At 50.5% G+C, this 18,540-nt stretch overlaps 3 protein-coding genes across 6 annotated transcripts; all 3 read left to right on the top strand.

Annotated features, from left to right (window-relative positions):
• Positions 1–376: 376 nt before the first annotated feature.
• ccn2b (cellular communication network factor 2b) lies at positions 377–4,359 on the top strand. Its single transcript, XM_023825673.2, has 5 exons — positions 377–532; positions 1,467–1,683; positions 2,144–2,395; positions 2,842–3,053; positions 3,425–4,359. The coding sequence occupies exons 1-5, from the start codon at positions 482–484 to the stop codon at positions 3,728–3,730; spliced, it is 1,038 nt and encodes a 345-aa protein (XP_023681441.2). The 5' UTR covers positions 377–481; the 3' UTR covers positions 3,731–4,359.
• Positions 4,360–5,606: 1,247 nt separating this feature from the next.
• LOC111851155 (zona pellucida sperm-binding protein 3-like) lies at positions 5,607–9,171 on the top strand. The gene is made up of 8 exons (XM_023825795.2): positions 5,607–6,656; positions 6,985–7,103; positions 7,202–7,305; positions 7,365–7,542; positions 7,749–7,866; positions 8,543–8,634; positions 8,709–8,797; positions 8,886–9,171. The coding sequence occupies exons 1-8, from the start codon at positions 5,607–5,609 to the stop codon at positions 8,984–8,986; spliced, it is 1,851 nt and encodes a 616-aa protein (XP_023681563.2). The 3' UTR covers positions 8,987–9,171.
• Positions 9,172–10,796: 1,625 nt separating this feature from the next.
• Positions 10,797–17,151, top strand: ubxn11 (UBX domain protein 11). 4 transcript variants are annotated; one of them, XM_072716954.1, is made up of 14 exons: positions 10,797–11,449; positions 11,547–11,581; positions 11,701–11,820; positions 12,015–12,115; positions 12,665–12,719; positions 12,813–12,892; positions 13,850–13,973; positions 14,235–14,461; positions 14,747–14,824; positions 15,170–15,326; positions 15,670–15,788; positions 15,968–16,032; positions 16,229–16,354; positions 16,792–17,151. In XM_072716954.1, exons 1-14 carry the CDS (start codon positions 11,340–11,342, stop codon positions 16,928–16,930), a joined length of 1,536 nt encoding a protein of 511 aa, XP_072573055.1. In that variant the 5' UTR covers positions 10,797–11,339; the 3' UTR covers positions 16,931–17,151. The 4 variants fall into 4 exon arrangements, with proteins under 4 accessions (XP_072573055.1, XP_072573054.1, XP_072573056.1 ...); XM_072716953.1 differs by having other exon boundaries at positions 10,799–11,449; positions 14,232–14,461; XM_023825796.2 differs by having other exon boundaries at positions 11,036–11,449; positions 11,740–11,820; positions 14,232–14,461.
• Positions 17,152–18,540: the final 1,389 nt, after the last annotated feature.

Below are 18,540 nucleotides of genomic sequence, written 5' to 3'. Positions count from 1 at the left end.
TTAGGTTGATGACTAAAATGTGTGTGATCAGCATAATGGTACGCAAACCAAAATAATGTAAGTTAGTGGCATTTTTCTTCAGTCATCTTTTGATTCCTTTGCTCACATCAAAGACCCGAACGCTGGCTTGGATGTGACTCTGCTGCTGGTCCAGTAAAACCAAAACTCACCTTCGTTCGTTTTCCAAGTCTGGACTCTTGGAGCAAACGGTTCCAAAAACAATAGGAAAACAGCAGCTGTTTCTGTTTCTAAAAGAAGAATATGAAACACCTGGAGATTTTAAAGGGAATTTTTTAAAAAATCCATCTGGAATATGAATCCAGGCAGCCCTCTCGGGTCGTGCGGCATGTCGCTCCTTTCCGGGCCAACACCCCCTCCCATCTTATTTAAAGTGGGGCTGTTCACCCTGTGAGCAAAACAAGCTACACGGAGCGAAAGGGGAGTGTGACGCCGCGGAGGACAGAAACGGAACCCGAGAACCATGTTCGGGACCCTGACTGCCGCCGTCTCCCTTCTCCTGCTTGTGCCTGCGGTGAGCTTCGGAAAGGGGGCTCGTTTACTTCATGTCTGTTACTAACTATCTCTTAAGATAGTTAAACTCGTTTTACAAAGGCGTCTCGCAACTCGATGTAATATATAATGTACGTCGGTAAATGAATTCTTTAGGTGATTCCCCACGTGGGATTTTGCATACCGATGATACTGCGCACAGCACTGCAGCTGAAGAGAAAGAAAGGCGCTATATACATCCCGCTGTAAATACACGACACTGTCACTGCACCTCGTAACGCTGAAATGATCTGTGAGGAGTACGTACGCCTAGATGTGATCTGATTTAAATTAATTACATTTGCTGTTGAAATATTTACTGCAGCACTCGCGGAAATAACTGATGTACTTTTATGAAACTTTTTTTACGGCGTTTATATTCGCTGTCAGTGCTGGACTGCCCCGGTTTGCGTCACACGTAAACAAACTGGCTTCCTAATCTTATAAACCAACCTTTAAAAATAAATAATAAGCCATATCCTTTTTTATCAAGTACAAATTGCACGTCATTTGACATCTTAAAATTGTACATAGTGTGTGATTGTATGCGTGAGATTTTGGTGATAGAGGTGGTCTGAACCAATTATAACCGAATACGATTTTTTCCCTGTATTTTTTAGACTGATTAATTTCACATTGTAATGCATGCTATTTTAATAATAGTCTGAAAATACGAAGAGTGATTGTACGATATTACTTTGCGGTGTACCGTTATTCTTGCTGTGCGACATTTCAGAATATGGCAGCCTTTTGTGAATGGTATTTTATAGCCCGCAGCCTGCATGAAGTCCTGGTAAAATGTGAAGCATGTCGTGAATTTCCGATTGGAATGGACGCTGAATGGGGCCGCGCGGTGGACACAAGAGGAACTGCAACACGCTTGTATTAATAGAGTTGCATTTCTCTTCTGGTTGCAGGCAGCAAGCCAAGACTGTTCCCAGCCCTGTGAGTGTCCCTCGGAGACCCCAACCTGCCCCATAGGCACCAGCCTGCTCCTGGATGGCTGTGGTTGCTGTAAGGTGTGTGCCAGACAGGTGGGGGAGCCCTGTTCCCTGCTGGAGCCCTGTGACCATCACAGGCTGCTGTACTGTCACTCCGCTGCCATGGGCAACAGCGACACAGGGGTCTGCATGGGTGAGCAAGAGCATCTGAATAACACTGGGCTTTTCCCAGGTATCCCACCTCGGTTTGTGCTAGAATATTCCGAGGTGCAGGATCTCTGGATGTAGATTCCTACACTGTTAGAAATAAACAGTACCAATTTGTACCTTTGCTTGTCACTGGGGCTGTACCATCAATAGTAAATGTACCTTTTAACTGAAGTGGACTCTGAGCCATTTCTCTGAACATTTTTGTACCCGTTGGGGCACATTAATGTTGTTTGTACATTGGGAATGTTCCTCAGAGTCCATTTCTGTACCTTAAAAGCTGGTGCACAGCCCAGTGACAAGCAAAGGTACAAATTGGTGCTCTTTTTTCTGACAGTGTATCCAGTGTCCTTGATGCGGATTTGTCACAATAAATGATGAATGTATCTCTGGAAGAGCCCCGAGGGAGAGTCTAACTGTCCCACTGCCTCCGCCCGATGCCGCAGCCCGTGAAGGCGAGACGTGCACCCTGGGCGGGGTCCTGTACCGCAGTGGCGAGAGCTTCCAGCCCAGTTGCCGGCACCAGTGCGTCTGCATGAATGGCGAGATCGGCTGCGTGCCAACCTGCGGGGTCAACGTGCGCCTGCCTTCACCCGCCTGCCCATACCCCCGGCGCGTGCTCATACCCGGACAGTGCTGTGAGGAGTGGGTGTGCGACCCGGTCCCCAGCGACGGCCGCCTGCAGTCCAGCCTGCCCGGTACGTCTTTGGCTTGGCGATGCCTCACCTCCTTCAAACAGGATATAGTTACGTGCTCCCTGAGTGTGGCCAAATGCCGCGGAACGCTGTCGGGATGGTGACGCAGGAGCACAGCACCCTGGCTGCTGTTCCAGGCTGTGCTGAGGTGTAGCCAAAGTAACCGGAGCCCAGGAATGATGTCACCGTCACCACAATCACTACTGGGAAGCCGAAGAAGTTAACCCCGCCCACCTACCAACTTAGCCAATTAAATTAAACCTTCCCAAACGTTTCAGAGGCATTGCATATTCTGGGAGACTCAGTTCAAATTCCTTTCCCCTAGTTTGCACTGACCTCAGACCTGTTTACTTGCTTGGGATAAGAGACATATTGTGCCCAGCTGAAAGGTCAGGCTTCTTGGGAAGGAGACCCAGACCTTGCCAGATGCTCTCCTCTGTTTCACCCAGATTACAGAGACGCCCCAGACTATGGCCTGGAAGCTGAAGGCCCGCAAGCCAACTGCATCACCCAGACCACCGAGTGGAGCGCGTGCTCCACCACCTGCGGCACGGGGGTCTCCACCCGCGTCACCAACGACAACGAGGGCTGCCAGCTGGAGAAGCAGAGCCGGGTCTGCATGATCCGAAGGTGCCAGGCTGAACAGGGGGGCGCTGCCAAGGTGTGTCGTCGGTGATGCCAACACCACTGCCCATTGGCTGGGCACTAGTCACATGATCAAGCTGCTACACATATTAAGGTTTCCAAAAAGCCGATTACTGTTCTCATAGTGAGCCGAATGTTTTTGCAGCTGTGGTGCTTAAGGCACCATGTTAAGCACTGTAGGTCACTTCAGAATAACTCAGGATTTCAGGGTCAAATTAACCTAAACACCACATAATGCTCTAATAACCACATAGCACAGGGTGATTAGAGGCCACAACTGCTGCGGAAGAAAGAAGGATTTCAAAAGGGAGCCTTTCTCTGTGTCAGGCTCCATGTGTTTTGCAAACTCTCAGCGCAGACATGACCGCCGTTTGTCTCGGTCTGCAGAGGGGGAAGCGGTGCCAGCGGAGCTCAAAATCCCAGCAGGCCGTGCGCTTCCAGCTGTCGGGCTGTACCAGCGTGCGGGCCTACAAGCCCCGGTTCTGCGGGACGTGCACGGACGGCCGCTGCTGCACACCCAAGGACACGGTCACCGGCGAGGTAGAGTTCCACTGCCCCGAGGGCGACGGCTTCCGCCGCAAGATGATGTTCATAAAGTCCTGCTCCTGTCACCGCGACTGCCCCCAGGACAATGACATCTTCCTCACCACCCACCTCCGCCAGATGAGTGGGGACTATGAGAGCGGCATGTGAGGACCACGCCCATGTGAGGACCACGCCCATGTGACGACCACGCCCATGTGAGGACCACACCCATGTGACGACCACGCCCATGTGACGACCACGCCCATGTGAGGACCATGCCCATGTGACGACCACGCCCATGTGACGACCACGCCCATGTGAGGACCATGCCCATGTGACGACCACGCCCATGTGAGGACCACACCCATGTGACAACCACGCCCATGTGAGGACCACACCCATGTGAAGACCACGCCCATGTGATGACCATGCCCATGTGACGACCACGCCCATGTGAGGACCACGCCCATGTTAGGACCACACCCATGTGACGACCACGCACATGTGACGACCACGCCCATGTGAAGACCACGCACATATTTTAAATGTGGCTCATTTGACAATATACTGTTCATTGCTTATCGTATTTATATTTTAATTGGAGGAATATTGTCTTATGTAAATACTGTAAATAGCCCTTGTACAGTTTTGTACCATATTTATGTTTAATTCTTGATTGCCCTTATTATATTGTAGTATATCGCTAAATCCACTGCTCTCCCTCCCCTACAGTGCAGTCGAGTATATATTTCCAGCACCTATGCACTTACAATAAAAGCTTATATTTTTTGATATGACTCTTCCTTATACTTCAATTCCTTTTCATTGTGTGTCATTACATTTGAAATAACTGATGGGCAAATGAATTGGGAAATGGGGGAGGAGGGACAGTGGGCTACTTAACTTTTTTTAAATAAAACCTGATGAAAAATGACAAAATGACAGAAAGCCTGTCAAATGTGTCCATACATACATACTGTGGAACATGAGAGTTCAGCTTCATTCAGGACAGCAGAGACTTTAATATTTAACAGGTGAAAAGGCTTCAGACTTTCGTATTGAATTAATTATAACACAATGGGCCAACTCCTTTTATATTTGTAATTTGAATGGCTGATCATTCTAAAACACGCAATGCAATTGGCTGACCTTTGTCAAACATGTTAAATGATTGGCTGGCTTTTTCCAAGCATCAGTCCCCATTGCCTGTGGGTTTTGTACATCCACAGTCTGGGATAGAGGAGGCTCCTGTTTATTTATATATTTGTTTGCCTTCATAAACTGTGTCCACAATGCATTTCACTAATAATTTGGAGCTGTAATGGTAAACATTTTCCACATGTACCATTCAGTACATAATTTTGTACTGTAAAATCACTACAGATGTACTAAAAATCAGTTTGCAATCATTTAGTTATCCATACAAACACAAATTGCCTTTTCCTTATATAATATTTATCTGACCCTCCATCATAGCAACAAACACACAAAAATGTGTTATTATTACTTAAATCACCATAAAATTCTTCACTACAACAGTCAACCCAGAAGAAAAGAGCACTGATCAAACCTTCTTAGTCCCGGCTACCAACCAGCTTAACCATTTAATTAACTTCCCATGAAGCAGGAGCTCTTGATAACCAGGCAGGTCTGGCAAGCATTTGGTGTAATTAGGATGAAGCTGAAGGCTGGCCGGCTTATCTCTGTATAAAACTGGCAGTAGACTAGCTAGCAGGTAAAGTGGATTTTGTGGTTAATTTGAAATAAAATGCTTTTTGTAGGTATTTGGGGACTCATGGTTCTTAGTTCTTTGTGTAATGGACAGTTTCCTAGAGAAAGGCAGCCACAAACACGTTCACTTTGGAAGAGGCTGTGGTCTGATACACGACAGCCCCAAATCTTGTGGGTTCAAGCTCTGCAGTCACCTCATGAACTACACCCTGTGCTGCCTCTACAAGAGCTACAGGAGGTGTCAAAATCACATAACGAGGGACGCCTGGACATCTTAGGACCTAGTAAACAGACTATAGATGCACCTCTAGTGATGCAAGAGTCTCAGGAGCTGCCTCAAGGGGTGACATCATTCACACCAGGACCTGTGGAGACACCTGTGGTCACGCCGGGAACTGAGGAGGTGCTTTTGGTCATGCTGGGACCTGCAGGGCCACCTGTAGTTTTGCCAGGAACTGAGGAGGTCCTATTTGTTACACCGGGACCTGCGGAGGGGCCTGCGGTGATGCGAGTACCTGCAGTGACGCCGGGACCTGCGGAGGGGCCTGCGGTGACGCGAGTACCTGCGGTGACGCCGGGACCTGCGGAGGGACCTGCGGCGATGCGAGTACCTGCGGTGACGGAGGGGCCTGCGGCGATGCGAGTACCTGCGGTGACGCCGGGACCTGCGGCGATGCGAGTACCTGCGGTGATGCGAGTACCTGTGGTGACGCCGGGGCCTGTGGAGACGCCGGGGCCTGTGGAGACGCCGGGGCCTGTGGAGACGCCGGGGCCTGTGGTGACGCCGGGGCCTGTGGAGGGACCTGCAGTATCTGTGGTCACGTCGGCAGCTGCGGGGCCATTTGTAGTGATGCCCGGAGCAGAGGAGGCGCCTGTGTCCCAATGGCAGCATGTTCAGGTACAACAGCTTCCTTTCATGGAGCAGCAGCCTGGGTTTTCCCAGGAACTTATAGCACAGTCCTTTGTACCACGATGGCACAAGGTCCCACAGCCACAGTACCTGGGGCTGCAAGATCAGGTGGTGAAACCGCAGCCCTGGGATCCGGTTTCTCATAGACAGCTGCAGCCCAGCATGTGGACTCGGGCTGAACAGCCCAAATCTGACCAGAAGGTCCTGAGGCTACAAAGCAACCCTACTGCTGAAAAACATCTGCAGAGACCTGAAGCTGAAGTGCAGCCTGTCCTGGCAGAGTGCCAGGAGAGATCCGTCCTGGTGGCGGTGCGGAGGGACTCGCTGGGCTTTGGCCAGCTGATCCAGCCCACTGAGGTGCACTTGGGAGGCTGCGCTCCGAAGGGGCAGGATGCTTCTGCTCAGCTGCTGCTGTTCGAGTCGGAGCTGCACGGCTGTGGCAGCACCCTGACGGTAGGGAGCCTGGCGCTACGGGGTTAGCTTAGCATTTACTAGCTGTAACAACCGATTATGTAGTAACTCCGCAAAACAAAACACATGTTCATTAGCTAAGTTTACATTTTCAGGGGTGTTTTTACCAGCTATTCTGTCACAGACGCCAGAAGTCACCCAAAAGTATCCCAAAGATGTGCTGATGCCCTTTTTAGGATGATCGATTGGTTAATGTTGTGATATGAAATTATAATGTAGGCTATAAATTTATTTTGTCAAGTTATTGTTAATGTGGTGTTCCACTATTTATGTGGGTATTAATCATAGTAAAATGCCCATCCAACTACAGATGACCAAGGACTTCCTTGTGTACACCTTCACCCTGAAGTACGAACCACAAGAAATGCTCTCTGCTCCTATTGTGAGGATGAACAGTGCGACAGTCAGGATTGAGTGCACCTACTTGAGGTGAGGAAATGTCATGTCCGATATATTTAAATATCTGAGATCAGTGCCTGTCGCATGCAAAATCTGGGAGATGACTATCCTAATGTGGGTAATTCTAGGAAACACAAGGTGAGCAGCGGCGCCCTAAAGCCGACCTGGATCCCCTTCTACACGTCGCTGTCTGCGGAGCAGCTCTTTGTCTTTTCCCTGAGGTTCATGAATGGTAGGTGAGACGTTTGTAGAAAGCCTTGTGGCCTTGTATTTCATTGTATTCTTTTCTAGATGACTGGCTGTCGGAGAAGTCTTCCAAAGTCTATGTGCTGGGAGATGTCATGAACATCGAAGTCTCGGTCTCCTCAGCCAACCACGTACCTCTCCGCGTCTTTGTGGACAGCTGCGTGGCGACCTCAGCTCCAGATGTTAACACCGCTCCCAGATATACCTTCATCCAGAACCATGGGTGAGTGTGGTGGCCCCCCGGGGGGGTGGGCTGGTGGTAGCTGCCGGCCGGGGGGGTGGGCTGGTGGCGGCTGCCGGCCGGGGGGGTGGGCTGGTGGCGGCTGCCGGCCGGGGGGGTGGGCTGGTGGCGGCTGCCGGCCGGGGGGGTCGGCTGGTGGCGGCGGCCCTCTGGGCTCCAGCTGTAACATGCTGCTGCTTCCCCTTCAGCTGTCTGACTGACGCCAAGATGACAGCCTCGCGCTCCAGGTTCCTGCCCAGAACCCAAGACGATAAGCTGCACATGCAGCTGGATGCTTTCAGGTTCTCTCAGGCCCCCCACAGCTCAGTGAGTAAAAACCGGCCTGTTGGTTGGTCCGCGCCTCATCCTGTTCTGGAACACCGGCTGATGTGCGGGTCGGTCCGCGCCTCATCCTGTTCTGGAACGCCGGCTGATGTGCGGGTCCGTACGCGCCCCATCCTGTTCTGGAACGCCGGCTGATGTGCGGGTCGGTCCGCGCCCCATCCTGTTCTGGAACGCCGGCTGATGTGCGGGTCGGTCCGCGCCCCATCCTGTTCTGGAACGCCGGCTGATGTGCGGGTCGGTCCGCGCCCCATCCTGTTCTGGAACGCCGGCTGATGTGCGGGTCGGTCCGCGCCCCATCCTGTTCTGGAACGCCGGCTGATGTGCGGGTCGGTCCGCGCCCCATCCTGTTCTGGAACGCCGGCTGATGTGCGGGTCGGTCCGCGCCCCATCCTGTTCTGGAACGCCGGCTGATGTGCGGGTCGGTCCGCGCCCCATCCTGTTCTGGAACGCCGGTTGATGTGCGGGTCGGTACGCGCCTCATCCTGTTCTGGAACGCCGGCTGATGTGCGGGTCGGTCCGCGCCTCATCCTGTTCTGGAACGCCGGTTGATGTGCGGGTCGGTACGCGCCTCATCCTGTTCTGGAACGCTGGCTCATGTGTGGGTCGGTCCGCGCCTCATCCTGTTCTGGAACGCCGGCTGATGTGCGAATCCTTCCAGGTTTACCTTACCTGCTTCTTGAAGGCAGCTGCAACTTCCGCTCCCAGTGACTCCCAATACAAGGCCTGTTTCTTCTCTGCCCCAGCCAACAGGTGTGTTTTGGTAGGTCTGAGGGTCACTCTCGCTGACTCGTGCTGCGAGTGACACCCACTGCCTGTCCCTGTAGGTGGATGGCTGTTGACTGGGACAGCAATGTGTGCACCTGCTGTGACTTTGACTGTGCTCCCAGGAAGGCCAGAGGTCTGGCTGACTCAGGTAGCCTTTACTCTCCAATGTGGATGTAATGCTGCTGCTGCTGATGATGATGATGATGATGATGATGCTTCTGCTTTCCCTACTCCAGCAATGTACTGGGAGGGCCAATCGACGCTTGGCCCAGTCTCTGTCCTTGAAAAGCCTGGGCAGAATGATCTCCTTCCACAGCAGGGGATGTTTAAGTGGTGAGCCACGTGTTAAACGGGGACCATGAGGAAATTTTAAATGGTTACGGTGGAGTTCCCAGGAGTCGCATCTGAGCTAGTGGTTCTGGCCGGACTGGGGGAGGTCACAGTACCGGTCTGTATAACTGTTGGAAACTTTTTTTCTTCAAATGAGTGGATTTAAACTTCAAAATAAAAAAATTAAATAATTTTGCTTTGTGCTGTACAACCTTCAAAAAGGGAAGTCCATTTCACAAAGGACTTTGATTTGCAGAATTCTCACTTTCAGTCCTGGTGTGTCAAAGCCTCAATGTGTTAAATATTCTCATCCAGGTAAGATAAATGGATTTTAAGGGAACAGAAGGGACATCAACAGGCTCCTGCTTTAGGGGTTTTTACTCAGCTTAAAGCAGGGGTGGCCAATCTTATCCACAAAGGTCTGGTGTGTATGCAGGCTTTTGGGATAACCTGTAGGTCAGCTGTTCAAACCCAGGTGTGAGGACTCTTCAGCCAATCAGTCCTCTGATTCGTGACCTAATTAGGGAGTTGCAGCGAAAACCCGCATACACACTGGCCCTCTGCGGGTAAGATTGACCACCCCTGAATTGGGGAGATCCAGTGAAAACCCGCATACACACTGGCCCTCTGCGGGTAAGATTGACCACCCCTGAATTAGGGAGATCCAGTGAAAACCTGAGCTGAGAAATGCTGTGATGCTGTGTGCCACACCACCCACCGCTGCCCTCGTCACGGAAGGAAGCACCATAGACTGGAGGTGGTCTTTGGTTCGGTCTGTCGCGACACACTACCTCCGATGGGAAGGTCGCTGGTTCTGATCCTATTGTCTGAACTTTCATTGTCGGACCTTAAGGATCTTGTTCCAAAACTCCCAATTGCTCTCTGGTCCAAATTTCAGTGACAGAAAGCCGAGATGCACAGCCGCCAGTAAAACGTCAGGATGGAACGGGGAGCTGCCTTAGTGGATTCTGCTGGCCAGCTGGGGATTTGACCGCAAGGTCCAGATGCGGACTGCAGCCAAGCTCTAGGGCCCGTCTGATCCATCCATCCATCCATTTTGTGTAACTGTCCAGTTCAGTGGTGGTGGGGGGGAGCTTATCTATCTGACCCTGTTTTCTCAAATATTTGATTCTGCCCAGGCCAGAGAGCTTTCCATTTAAATTGTGTCCCTTGTAAATACCAAACTCTCCTACACCCTTTTCCCCCCCAAGGCCGTACCATAAGTGTTCTCCGAGATGGAAGAGAAAGAGAAAGTCTACGCCCTGGCATTTAAAAATAAAAAATAAAAACCCGAGGGAGTAGGATCAGACTGGGACATAGTTATTCACTGAGTCAAGCTGAGTGGCCCCGGGCTGGGAGGTGTACAACTGGGGGGGTGGCACAACTTTTCCTATCTTTCTTGCAATGTTGCATATGCGGAAGGGTCAGAATAATTTTGGTGAAGTTCAGAGCAAAGTATGTAAGCAGGTGTTTTGAAACATTATTTACGTGATTATTTTGTGTCTCGTCATTGACAGAGCAGGATCACAAGGAGCTGTCAGTCATGTGCTTTGCATTACACAAAATTCATTCTAAATTCTTCAGTGACTTCAATCAGATCGTTTGTGCTGTGAATGAGATCTGTAGTCCTAAACAAAGAGATTCTCTTAATGATAAAAATAAATAACAAATAACAATAAAGCATATAAAGTATTATGCAAGTGAATTAAAACGTGATGGAAAACGTAATGTATGTTAATCTGATGAGATATTGTAAATGTCTTTCTGAACTGCAATCATTGTTTTCCCTTGCTTTTATCACAGTACCTCATAAATTACTTGTATCAACGATTAAATAAGTGTTTGTGTTTAGGATGAGAGCGAATGCAGAAAAACGGTTTCGTTTTGACCGAAAACGCTTCAGCTCCGGACGGGTAACGAAAGGTAAATACGATGCCCTTAAGTGTACTTTCACAGCGTTCTGATGAAGTTCTGCACTTTCACACCTGTCGTAACACGCTGATCATACATATATCTGTGTTTCGCCTCATTGCTGCAGGACAGAGCGATGAGCTGCGTCTATTATAACATTTAATTCTGCTGAAAGGTCTGAAGCATCACCTTCCCATTGGAAAATCAGCTTTCGCCGAATTAAACAGAAACGGCCAGGTTGGCCACCAATGGCAAAGGGAGGTACACACCACTGTCCGTAACAACGGGTTTAGGGCGACGTGGTGCCGATCACGGATGTATCGCAAGGTGCATGCCCTGTAAATGCCATCACACACAGCGTGCGGTCCGGCAAGCGGTCAGCTCTGCCCCCTCCGGCACGTTCGGGTTGCTGGGGTGACGCTTTTGTTTACCCACAGTCACGTGTTTAAATGTGCTCGTTGTTACGTTTGCCATATGTGAGAGTCAGGACCATGAGCTCTCCGCTGCATCTGCTGGCTAAAAGCAGGAGAGTTCCTCTCCCTGACGTCCAGGGCAACTGGTAAGAAACGTGGGTTGTTTCAGACAATTAAAAAAATATATCTAATCATCCGTTGGCTGTGGAGGGGCTGTGACGCAGTGAGTTTTTTCTGCATTAGGAACAGAGAACTGCCTTCGAGAGACAACCACGCACGTAAGCACAGTCTTACTGTTCATTCACATAACTTTTCAGTAATGTTTACATGGTTTACACTATGTTTTAGTAGTAAATGCTGCTGTGAACATCAGTGACATGGTCCTGTGTGTGATTAGAGCACGGAGCTGTGACTCCGGGTGGTGTCTCCCCCCCAGGGGTCCGTCAGCCGGCCCCCAGGGTCACTGGGCTGTCCACGTCGCAGTCAAGGGCCACACAGAACGTGAGCGGCAGCAATGGTAATGTTAGATTTTAATTTGAGGTGACTACTGTACAACAGCAGAACCAGAAATCAAAGTGTGGATGGGCTGGCAGACGGTCAGCTGGCCGGTTCTGTAACAAAGGGAGCTGAAAGCCATTTTACTACAGACTACATGCCTGACTGGTCGGAAGTTCAGGGGTTGGGGAGTTTGAACGCGCCTCTGCCCGCCAGGCTCTGGGCTCGGTGACTTGGCACTGATGTCCACCATGATGCAGAAACTGGGCCAGCTGGAGCACAAGCTTCGCAGCCAGGCCATGGAGATCCAGCACAAGGTGACCGGGACACGTACGCAGCAGTAATGCAGTAGTAAGAATGCACCCTCTCAATAACGTGCTCAGTGGGTGTCCTGCTTTGGGACACACTGTCGTTTAAAAAAGAGTCACAGCACATACTAAATGTTTGCCTCAATTTCCTGTTTATTTTGTCAAAAAAGTTTATATTGTTTATATTATTGTACTATTACTGTGATGCAAAAATAATGTTTTTATCTCTGAGCAAAACGCCTGGATGCGCAGTATATTCCCCAATATGTCGAGACTCAGAGTACTTGTCAGTATATTCCCCAATATGTCGAGACTCGGAGTACTTGTCAGTATATTCCACAATATGTCGAGACTCGGAGTACTTGTCAGTATATTCCACAATATGTCGAGACTCGGAGTACTTGTCAGTATATTCCCCAATATGTCGACACTCGGAGTACTTGTCAGTATATTCCCCAATATGTCGACACTCGGAGTACTTGTCAGTATATTCCCCAATATGTCAAGACTCTGACTACTTGTCTGCCTCTTTCATTCTCCTTCTGACTCTGTTTGCAGGAGAAAAAGATCTCTGTCCTGGAGGAGAAGCTGAAACTCCTGCAAAGCCCAAAAGGTAGCCCCCCCCCCCCCCCCCCCCCGCACCTCAGTGAGCCGTCGGTACAGAATGAGCCTGCTCACGTAGCTTGTCCTGTTTGTGGTGCCACAGAGGAAGCCAGCGAGCCCAATCGATTGCAGGACCTGGAGAGAACGTGTCTGAGCCTTCAGGAGCAAGTGTGGGAGATGGAGGTGAGAAAGGAGAAGGTCCCCTTATGCATAACATTCTCACCTGGGGGGGCCTGGGTCCACGGCCTTGTCTCAGTGCGGGGGAACAGCAGCCAGATGGCTGGGCCGTGTGCACTTGTGAGCTACCTTTAGGTTCTAATGTAGCTTCTCTAAAGCCGTGTTTCCCAACCCGGTCCTTGGGGACACCCAGCCGGTCCACGTTTTTGCTCCCACCCAGCCGGTCCACGTTTTTGCTCCCTCCCAGCCAGTCCACGTTTTTGCTCCCTCCCAGTTCCTGACAAAAACATGGTCTGTCTGGGGGTCCCCGGGGACTGGGCTGGGAAACAAGGCTTTTGAGAAGCTACATTAGAACCCACGAGGTCATGAGGTATGGAGGAGAACCCATCATGGGGCTCCTCTAAAACGTGTGTTCAAAGTCCACGGGACCACAAGGGTCTCATGCTTTAGTCACACCAACATCTGATTGGATAAATAAGGTTACAGACATGTGAAAGTTACTGCTGTTTTTTATGATACTATACTGACACTTGTACAAGTGAGGGGTGAGAGCAAAGCTTGGGGTCAAAGTGTGGGGTCCAGCATTTACCTGCGGTTCCAGGAGCAGTTTTTGGGGTTAAGGGCTTCCGTAATGGGCCCAGCAGGGATTCGAACCAGCCACCTTCTGACTCCAAACCCACAGAGCAGTTTTTGGGGTTAAGGGCTTCCGTAATGGGCCCAGCAGGGATTTGAACCAGCCACCTTCTGACTCCAAACCCACAGAGCAGTTTTTGGGGTTAAGGGTTTCCATCAAGAGCCCAACAGGGATTTGAACCAGACACCTTCTGACTCCAAACCCACAGAGCAGTTTATATAAAGGTTATCTTTTTTAAAAACCAAAGTTATTTTTAATGCCACATTGAAGCATCACTCACCTGCACACAAGGTACACTAAGTGCTGATGGTGTGTGGTTTTCTGTACAGCGCTTCCTGAATGACTATGGCATGATTTGGGTGGGCAGCAGACAGGAGAGAGAGCTGGAGAGCAGAGAGGAGGACCGAGGAGACTGCCAGGCAGGGCTCTGTGCTGCCACCATCTGGCGGCCTGGTAGGAGTGCGCTGTTTCAGTCCTCGGGCAAAAAGCCCTTTGACTGAGCTTTGGCCTTTCTAATAAGCTGACCTAGATCAGGGGACCGTTTTCCTCAGTAGTAGCATTTTCATGGATTCCTGGATGGATTTCTGCTGTGTGTGTGAACACAAGAGTTTCGTTTTTGTGCTTTAAAACACCGGCTTCCCGCTTTCAGAAGCGTGAGGCAGTGTTAATGGTGCTTTGTTATAAAGACCTGCTGTTTGTGATCTTCTCTAGCAGGCACCACTGTGACCAGGAACTTCTGTGTGAACTTTGACCTGGTCCTCCAGAGCATCCGAGACCTGAACATCCTGGCCGGGGAGGGGGAGTGTCGTGTGGAGATCACTACGGGGGGGGGGCATCTTACGCGAAAAGCCCTTGTACCCTCGGTCCCCCTCACTCTCTACAAAAACGGTATTCTGGTGTTTGAAGGCCCCTTCCGTTCCTTCCAGGAACCCAGCACACAGGTACTTCTGATTTTGGAAGCTTTCTGCATGTTGTCTTTGCTGGGACTGCTGCTCTAATTTTACACTGTATCAGTCACGACGACTAAGACTGACTACTGACCTGTTAGTTGAGCTATGGAATATCCAGTTTGTAGAAGGGACGGACTTCCAAAGTTAAAATGAAATATTAAAGGGTCACATAAATCACGTGATTGCTATGGGGTAGCACATGTTGCTATGATGTCACTGACGTGAGACGGTGTTTTTTCCCCTAACACCCCCCCACCCCCCGGCATTTAATTTCAGCAAATCATCATGGACCTGATGGATGGGTATTTCCCGTCTGAGATGCAGGAGAGGTTTCCAGATGGAGTCACCTTTCAGGTTGGTTTGCCTCTGTGTACATTTTTTCCTTATAAGGAAAGTGTACCCACAATGCAATGGTGAACCTTGAAAAATATACCTTGTAAAATGGATTTTAAAGTTCAGCCACATTTTGTCCGTTTTGTCAGTTGTGTGTTTTCAGAGAGGACTTTCCAATGAAAGTCCAGCAAAGATTCGAAACAGTAGGAACGCCTGCAGTAAGAAATGCAGTGCTCTATATAGACATCTGGACACCGGTGTTGCGTAGGTGATCCTGCCCAATACCTGTCTGTCTTGCTAATGCTATTTCCATTAGCTGAGCAAGAAGAGGACTCAGATCTCTAAGTCCATATGTGATGTCTGTAGGTGACAGACAGGCGGGAGGTGGTCTTCAAAGAGAAGCCCAAGTGGACGGGGTTCCCGGGGACGGGGTACTCTGTGGGCGGGGCTACAGCAGCCACTGGTGGCAGCATTGGTCAAGAGCCAGAGAGAGCCAAGCTGCACACGCTGTGTCACATGGCAGGTCCGCAGTCCGCTCTTCTTCCTCCTCTCCGGAGGATTTGTGCACATGGGTGTCTCTCCGCAGTTGCAGACTAGCATGGTACATATCAGCAAAACAGTATATTGTCTTAGTAAGGTTTAGGCAGTGAAGTTTCCCATACTTTAACTATATAGCCTGCTAGCTGCCCTTTCCCATACTTTAACTATATAGCCCGCTAGCTGCCCTTTCCCATACTTTAACTATATAGCCTGCTAGCTGCCCTGTCAGGGAAACTGCAGCTTGGAAGTGTGACCTCATATGAACCACAGACCTAAGCAGCAAAACAGCCAGAAACAAGGATCCGCAGCTCTGCTCCTGTCTCTAGGTGGTCCACCAGCAGACGGAAGCGGGCAGACAGAGCGGTTTCTCAGAAGGCTGCCGAGGAAGGTGGTGAGGGCGGGCAAAGTGATAGACATCCGGGACACTGTCCGGTCCGGCCTGCAGGTGAGATGAAGGTCTCAGAACGTTGCTGTGAATTCTGTATCATACCTGTTCTCTAAGATCTCGATGGATGGAGTCCCATTAAGTTGCACTGTGTTGGGATGGGTCTCATCTAAACATCCAGCTGAGCTGAAGGAGCAGGGCCTGTCCTCCATACTCAAACATTGTCACATGACCCACAGGCCTCGTTGGTCCGCCCTGAGGTGACCGTCATAGACACGCCCGCTCTGCAGGCTTCGGAAATCCGGTAGGATCTCCCCACACACCAGAACGCTGCTTTACCTGTGTGTGAATAATTATTCATGCATTAACTGGCTTCTATTGGAATGGGCCAGAATAAGGCAACAGGCACTATTAGTGCCACAGGAGGACTTGAACCTGCACTCATACCTGCGAATATCCAATGTAATGTGCTGCCCCATTAACTTAGCCAAACCCCACAGGTCAGTCCCCCCCGGCGATGTCACGTCCCTGCGTGTCCGCTCCGAGGACGGAGAGCATACCTTTCTCCTCAAGATGCTGTGCTCTGACACTATTGGCCAGCTGCGTTGCTACTTGGACACGCACAGGTGAGCAGACTGGCATGGCCCAAACAAAGGCCCATTTCATGGCTTTTATATCCAACAAGAGGCAAGACTGTTCTGAGTGTTCTCTGCATCTGACATACGTGCAAAAAGACAAGCTAAAAGATGAAGTAGAGGATGTAGTAATTTCACTGGACCACAAGGTGGCAGTAAAGATACACAGAAGCAAATGGCTGACAAACTCAGAGCTCATAATAAATTGTAAACACATCCAGTGAGCCTTGCAGTATAGTTCTTAATGTTGACATATTTTTCAGATTTAGAATTACATATGTACGCCGAACCCTCCAGTTAGTAGGTGAACAGGGGGTTATTGTACATGTCAGCACCAGAAGGCAGTGACAGAGGGGGGCACTGCATGCTGTGAGCCTTTGAGTGTGCAGCTGCACTCTCTCCATCCTCCTCTTGCTGTCCCCTAACAGAGGGCTACGCTGCACATCATATGACATCATAAGTGCCTTCCCGCTGCGTCGCCATGACAACAACGACCAAACACTCCTCAGCTGTGGTCTAACCCCCAACGCCGTGCTGCTGCTGAGGGCCCAGACGCAGCCACAGTGACGCCCAGTCCCTCCGCTGTCAGGAAATGTCTCACGGCAAATTTAGTTTTAATGGCGACGTCGCCTTTTAAAAAGGAAATTTTTACTTTTTAAATTACACCACGCATTTCTGTTTTTGAGTGCCGGAAACATTGCTGTCAGTCTGCATTTGTTCAGGGTTTTCGTCGCTACACGCTGTTATTCTGCTACAAATGATGAATAATAAATGGTTTTTAAATCTGACGAGGGGCATGTGATCTTCTGGGCCAGAACGTAGACGTGGCGATGTGAATGATTCAGGAAAAGGACAGCATGGTTTTTCCGTCACCCCACACCCACACCGCCTTCTGCAAAGGTTGTGCACCATCCTTCTGTGCCATTTCTGCTTGTTTTAACCTGTATCTGAGCTCATACTGCTGCATACCTGAGTACAAAGGGGTGTGGCCAACAGCTGGAACCTGAGCTCATACCGCTGCAAACCTGAGTACAAAGGGGTGTGGCCAACAGCTGGAACCTGAGCTCATACCGCTGCAAACCTGAGTACAAAGGGGTGTGGCCAACAGCTGGAACCTGAGCTCATACCGCTGCATACCTGAGTACAAAGGGGTGTGGCCAACAGCTGGAACCTGAGCTCATACCGCTGCATACCTGAGTACAAAGGAGTGTGGCCAACAGCTGGAACCTGAGCTCATACCGCTGCATACCTGAGTACAAAGGGGTGTGGCCAACAGCTGGAACCTGTGCATTCAGACCCATCCAGTCGTAGAGTGAGTCCTGTGACCTCAATCCACTTCACTGCTCTGTCAGAAGACAGAGTGTGAGTCAGCCCAAAAACAACCCCTGTGGGTGGCTGCTGGAAGATGGGAGACAGATGTGGGACATGAGCGATTAGGAAAACACCCTGGCGCCGGTGTGTATACAACAGACCTATATCCGACTCCGGCGTGCATGCGACAGACCTTTATCCGACTCCGGCGTGTACGCGACAGACCTATATCCGACTCCGGCGTGCATGCGACAGACCTATATCCGACTCCGGCGTGCATGCGACAGACCTTTATCCGACTCCGGCGTGCATGCGACAGACCTTTATCCGACTCCGGCGTGCATGCGACAGACCTTTATCCGACTCCGGCGTGCATGCGACAGACCTTTATCCGACTCCGGCGTGCATGCGACAGACCTTTATCCGACTCCGGCGTGCATGCGACAGACCTTTATCCGACTCCGGCGTGCATGCGACAGACCTTTATCCGACTCCGGCGTGCATGCGACAGACCTATATCCGACTCCGGCGTGCATGCGACAGACCTTTATCCGACTCCGGCGTGCATGCGACAGACCTTTATCCGACTCCGGCGTGCATGCGACAGACCTTTATCCGACTCCGGCGTGCATGCGACAGACCTTTATCCGACTCCGGCGTGTATGCGACAGACCTATATCCGACTCCGGCGTGTATGCGACAGACCTTTATCCGACTCCGGCGTGTATGCGACAGACCTATATCCGACTCCGGCGTGTATGCGACAGACCTTTATCTGACTCCGGCGTGTATGCGACAGACCTTTATCCGACTCCGGCGCGTATGCCACAGACCTTTATCTGACTCCGGCGTGTATGCGACAGACC

This window comes from Paramormyrops kingsleyae, chromosome 9 (genome assembly GCF_048594095.1).
Source record: "Paramormyrops kingsleyae isolate MSU_618 chromosome 9, PKINGS_0.4, whole genome shotgun sequence".
Lineage (NCBI taxonomy): Eukaryota > Metazoa > Chordata > Actinopteri > Osteoglossiformes > Mormyridae > Paramormyrops > Paramormyrops kingsleyae.
This window is presented reverse-complemented; position numbering and strand designations above follow the sequence as displayed.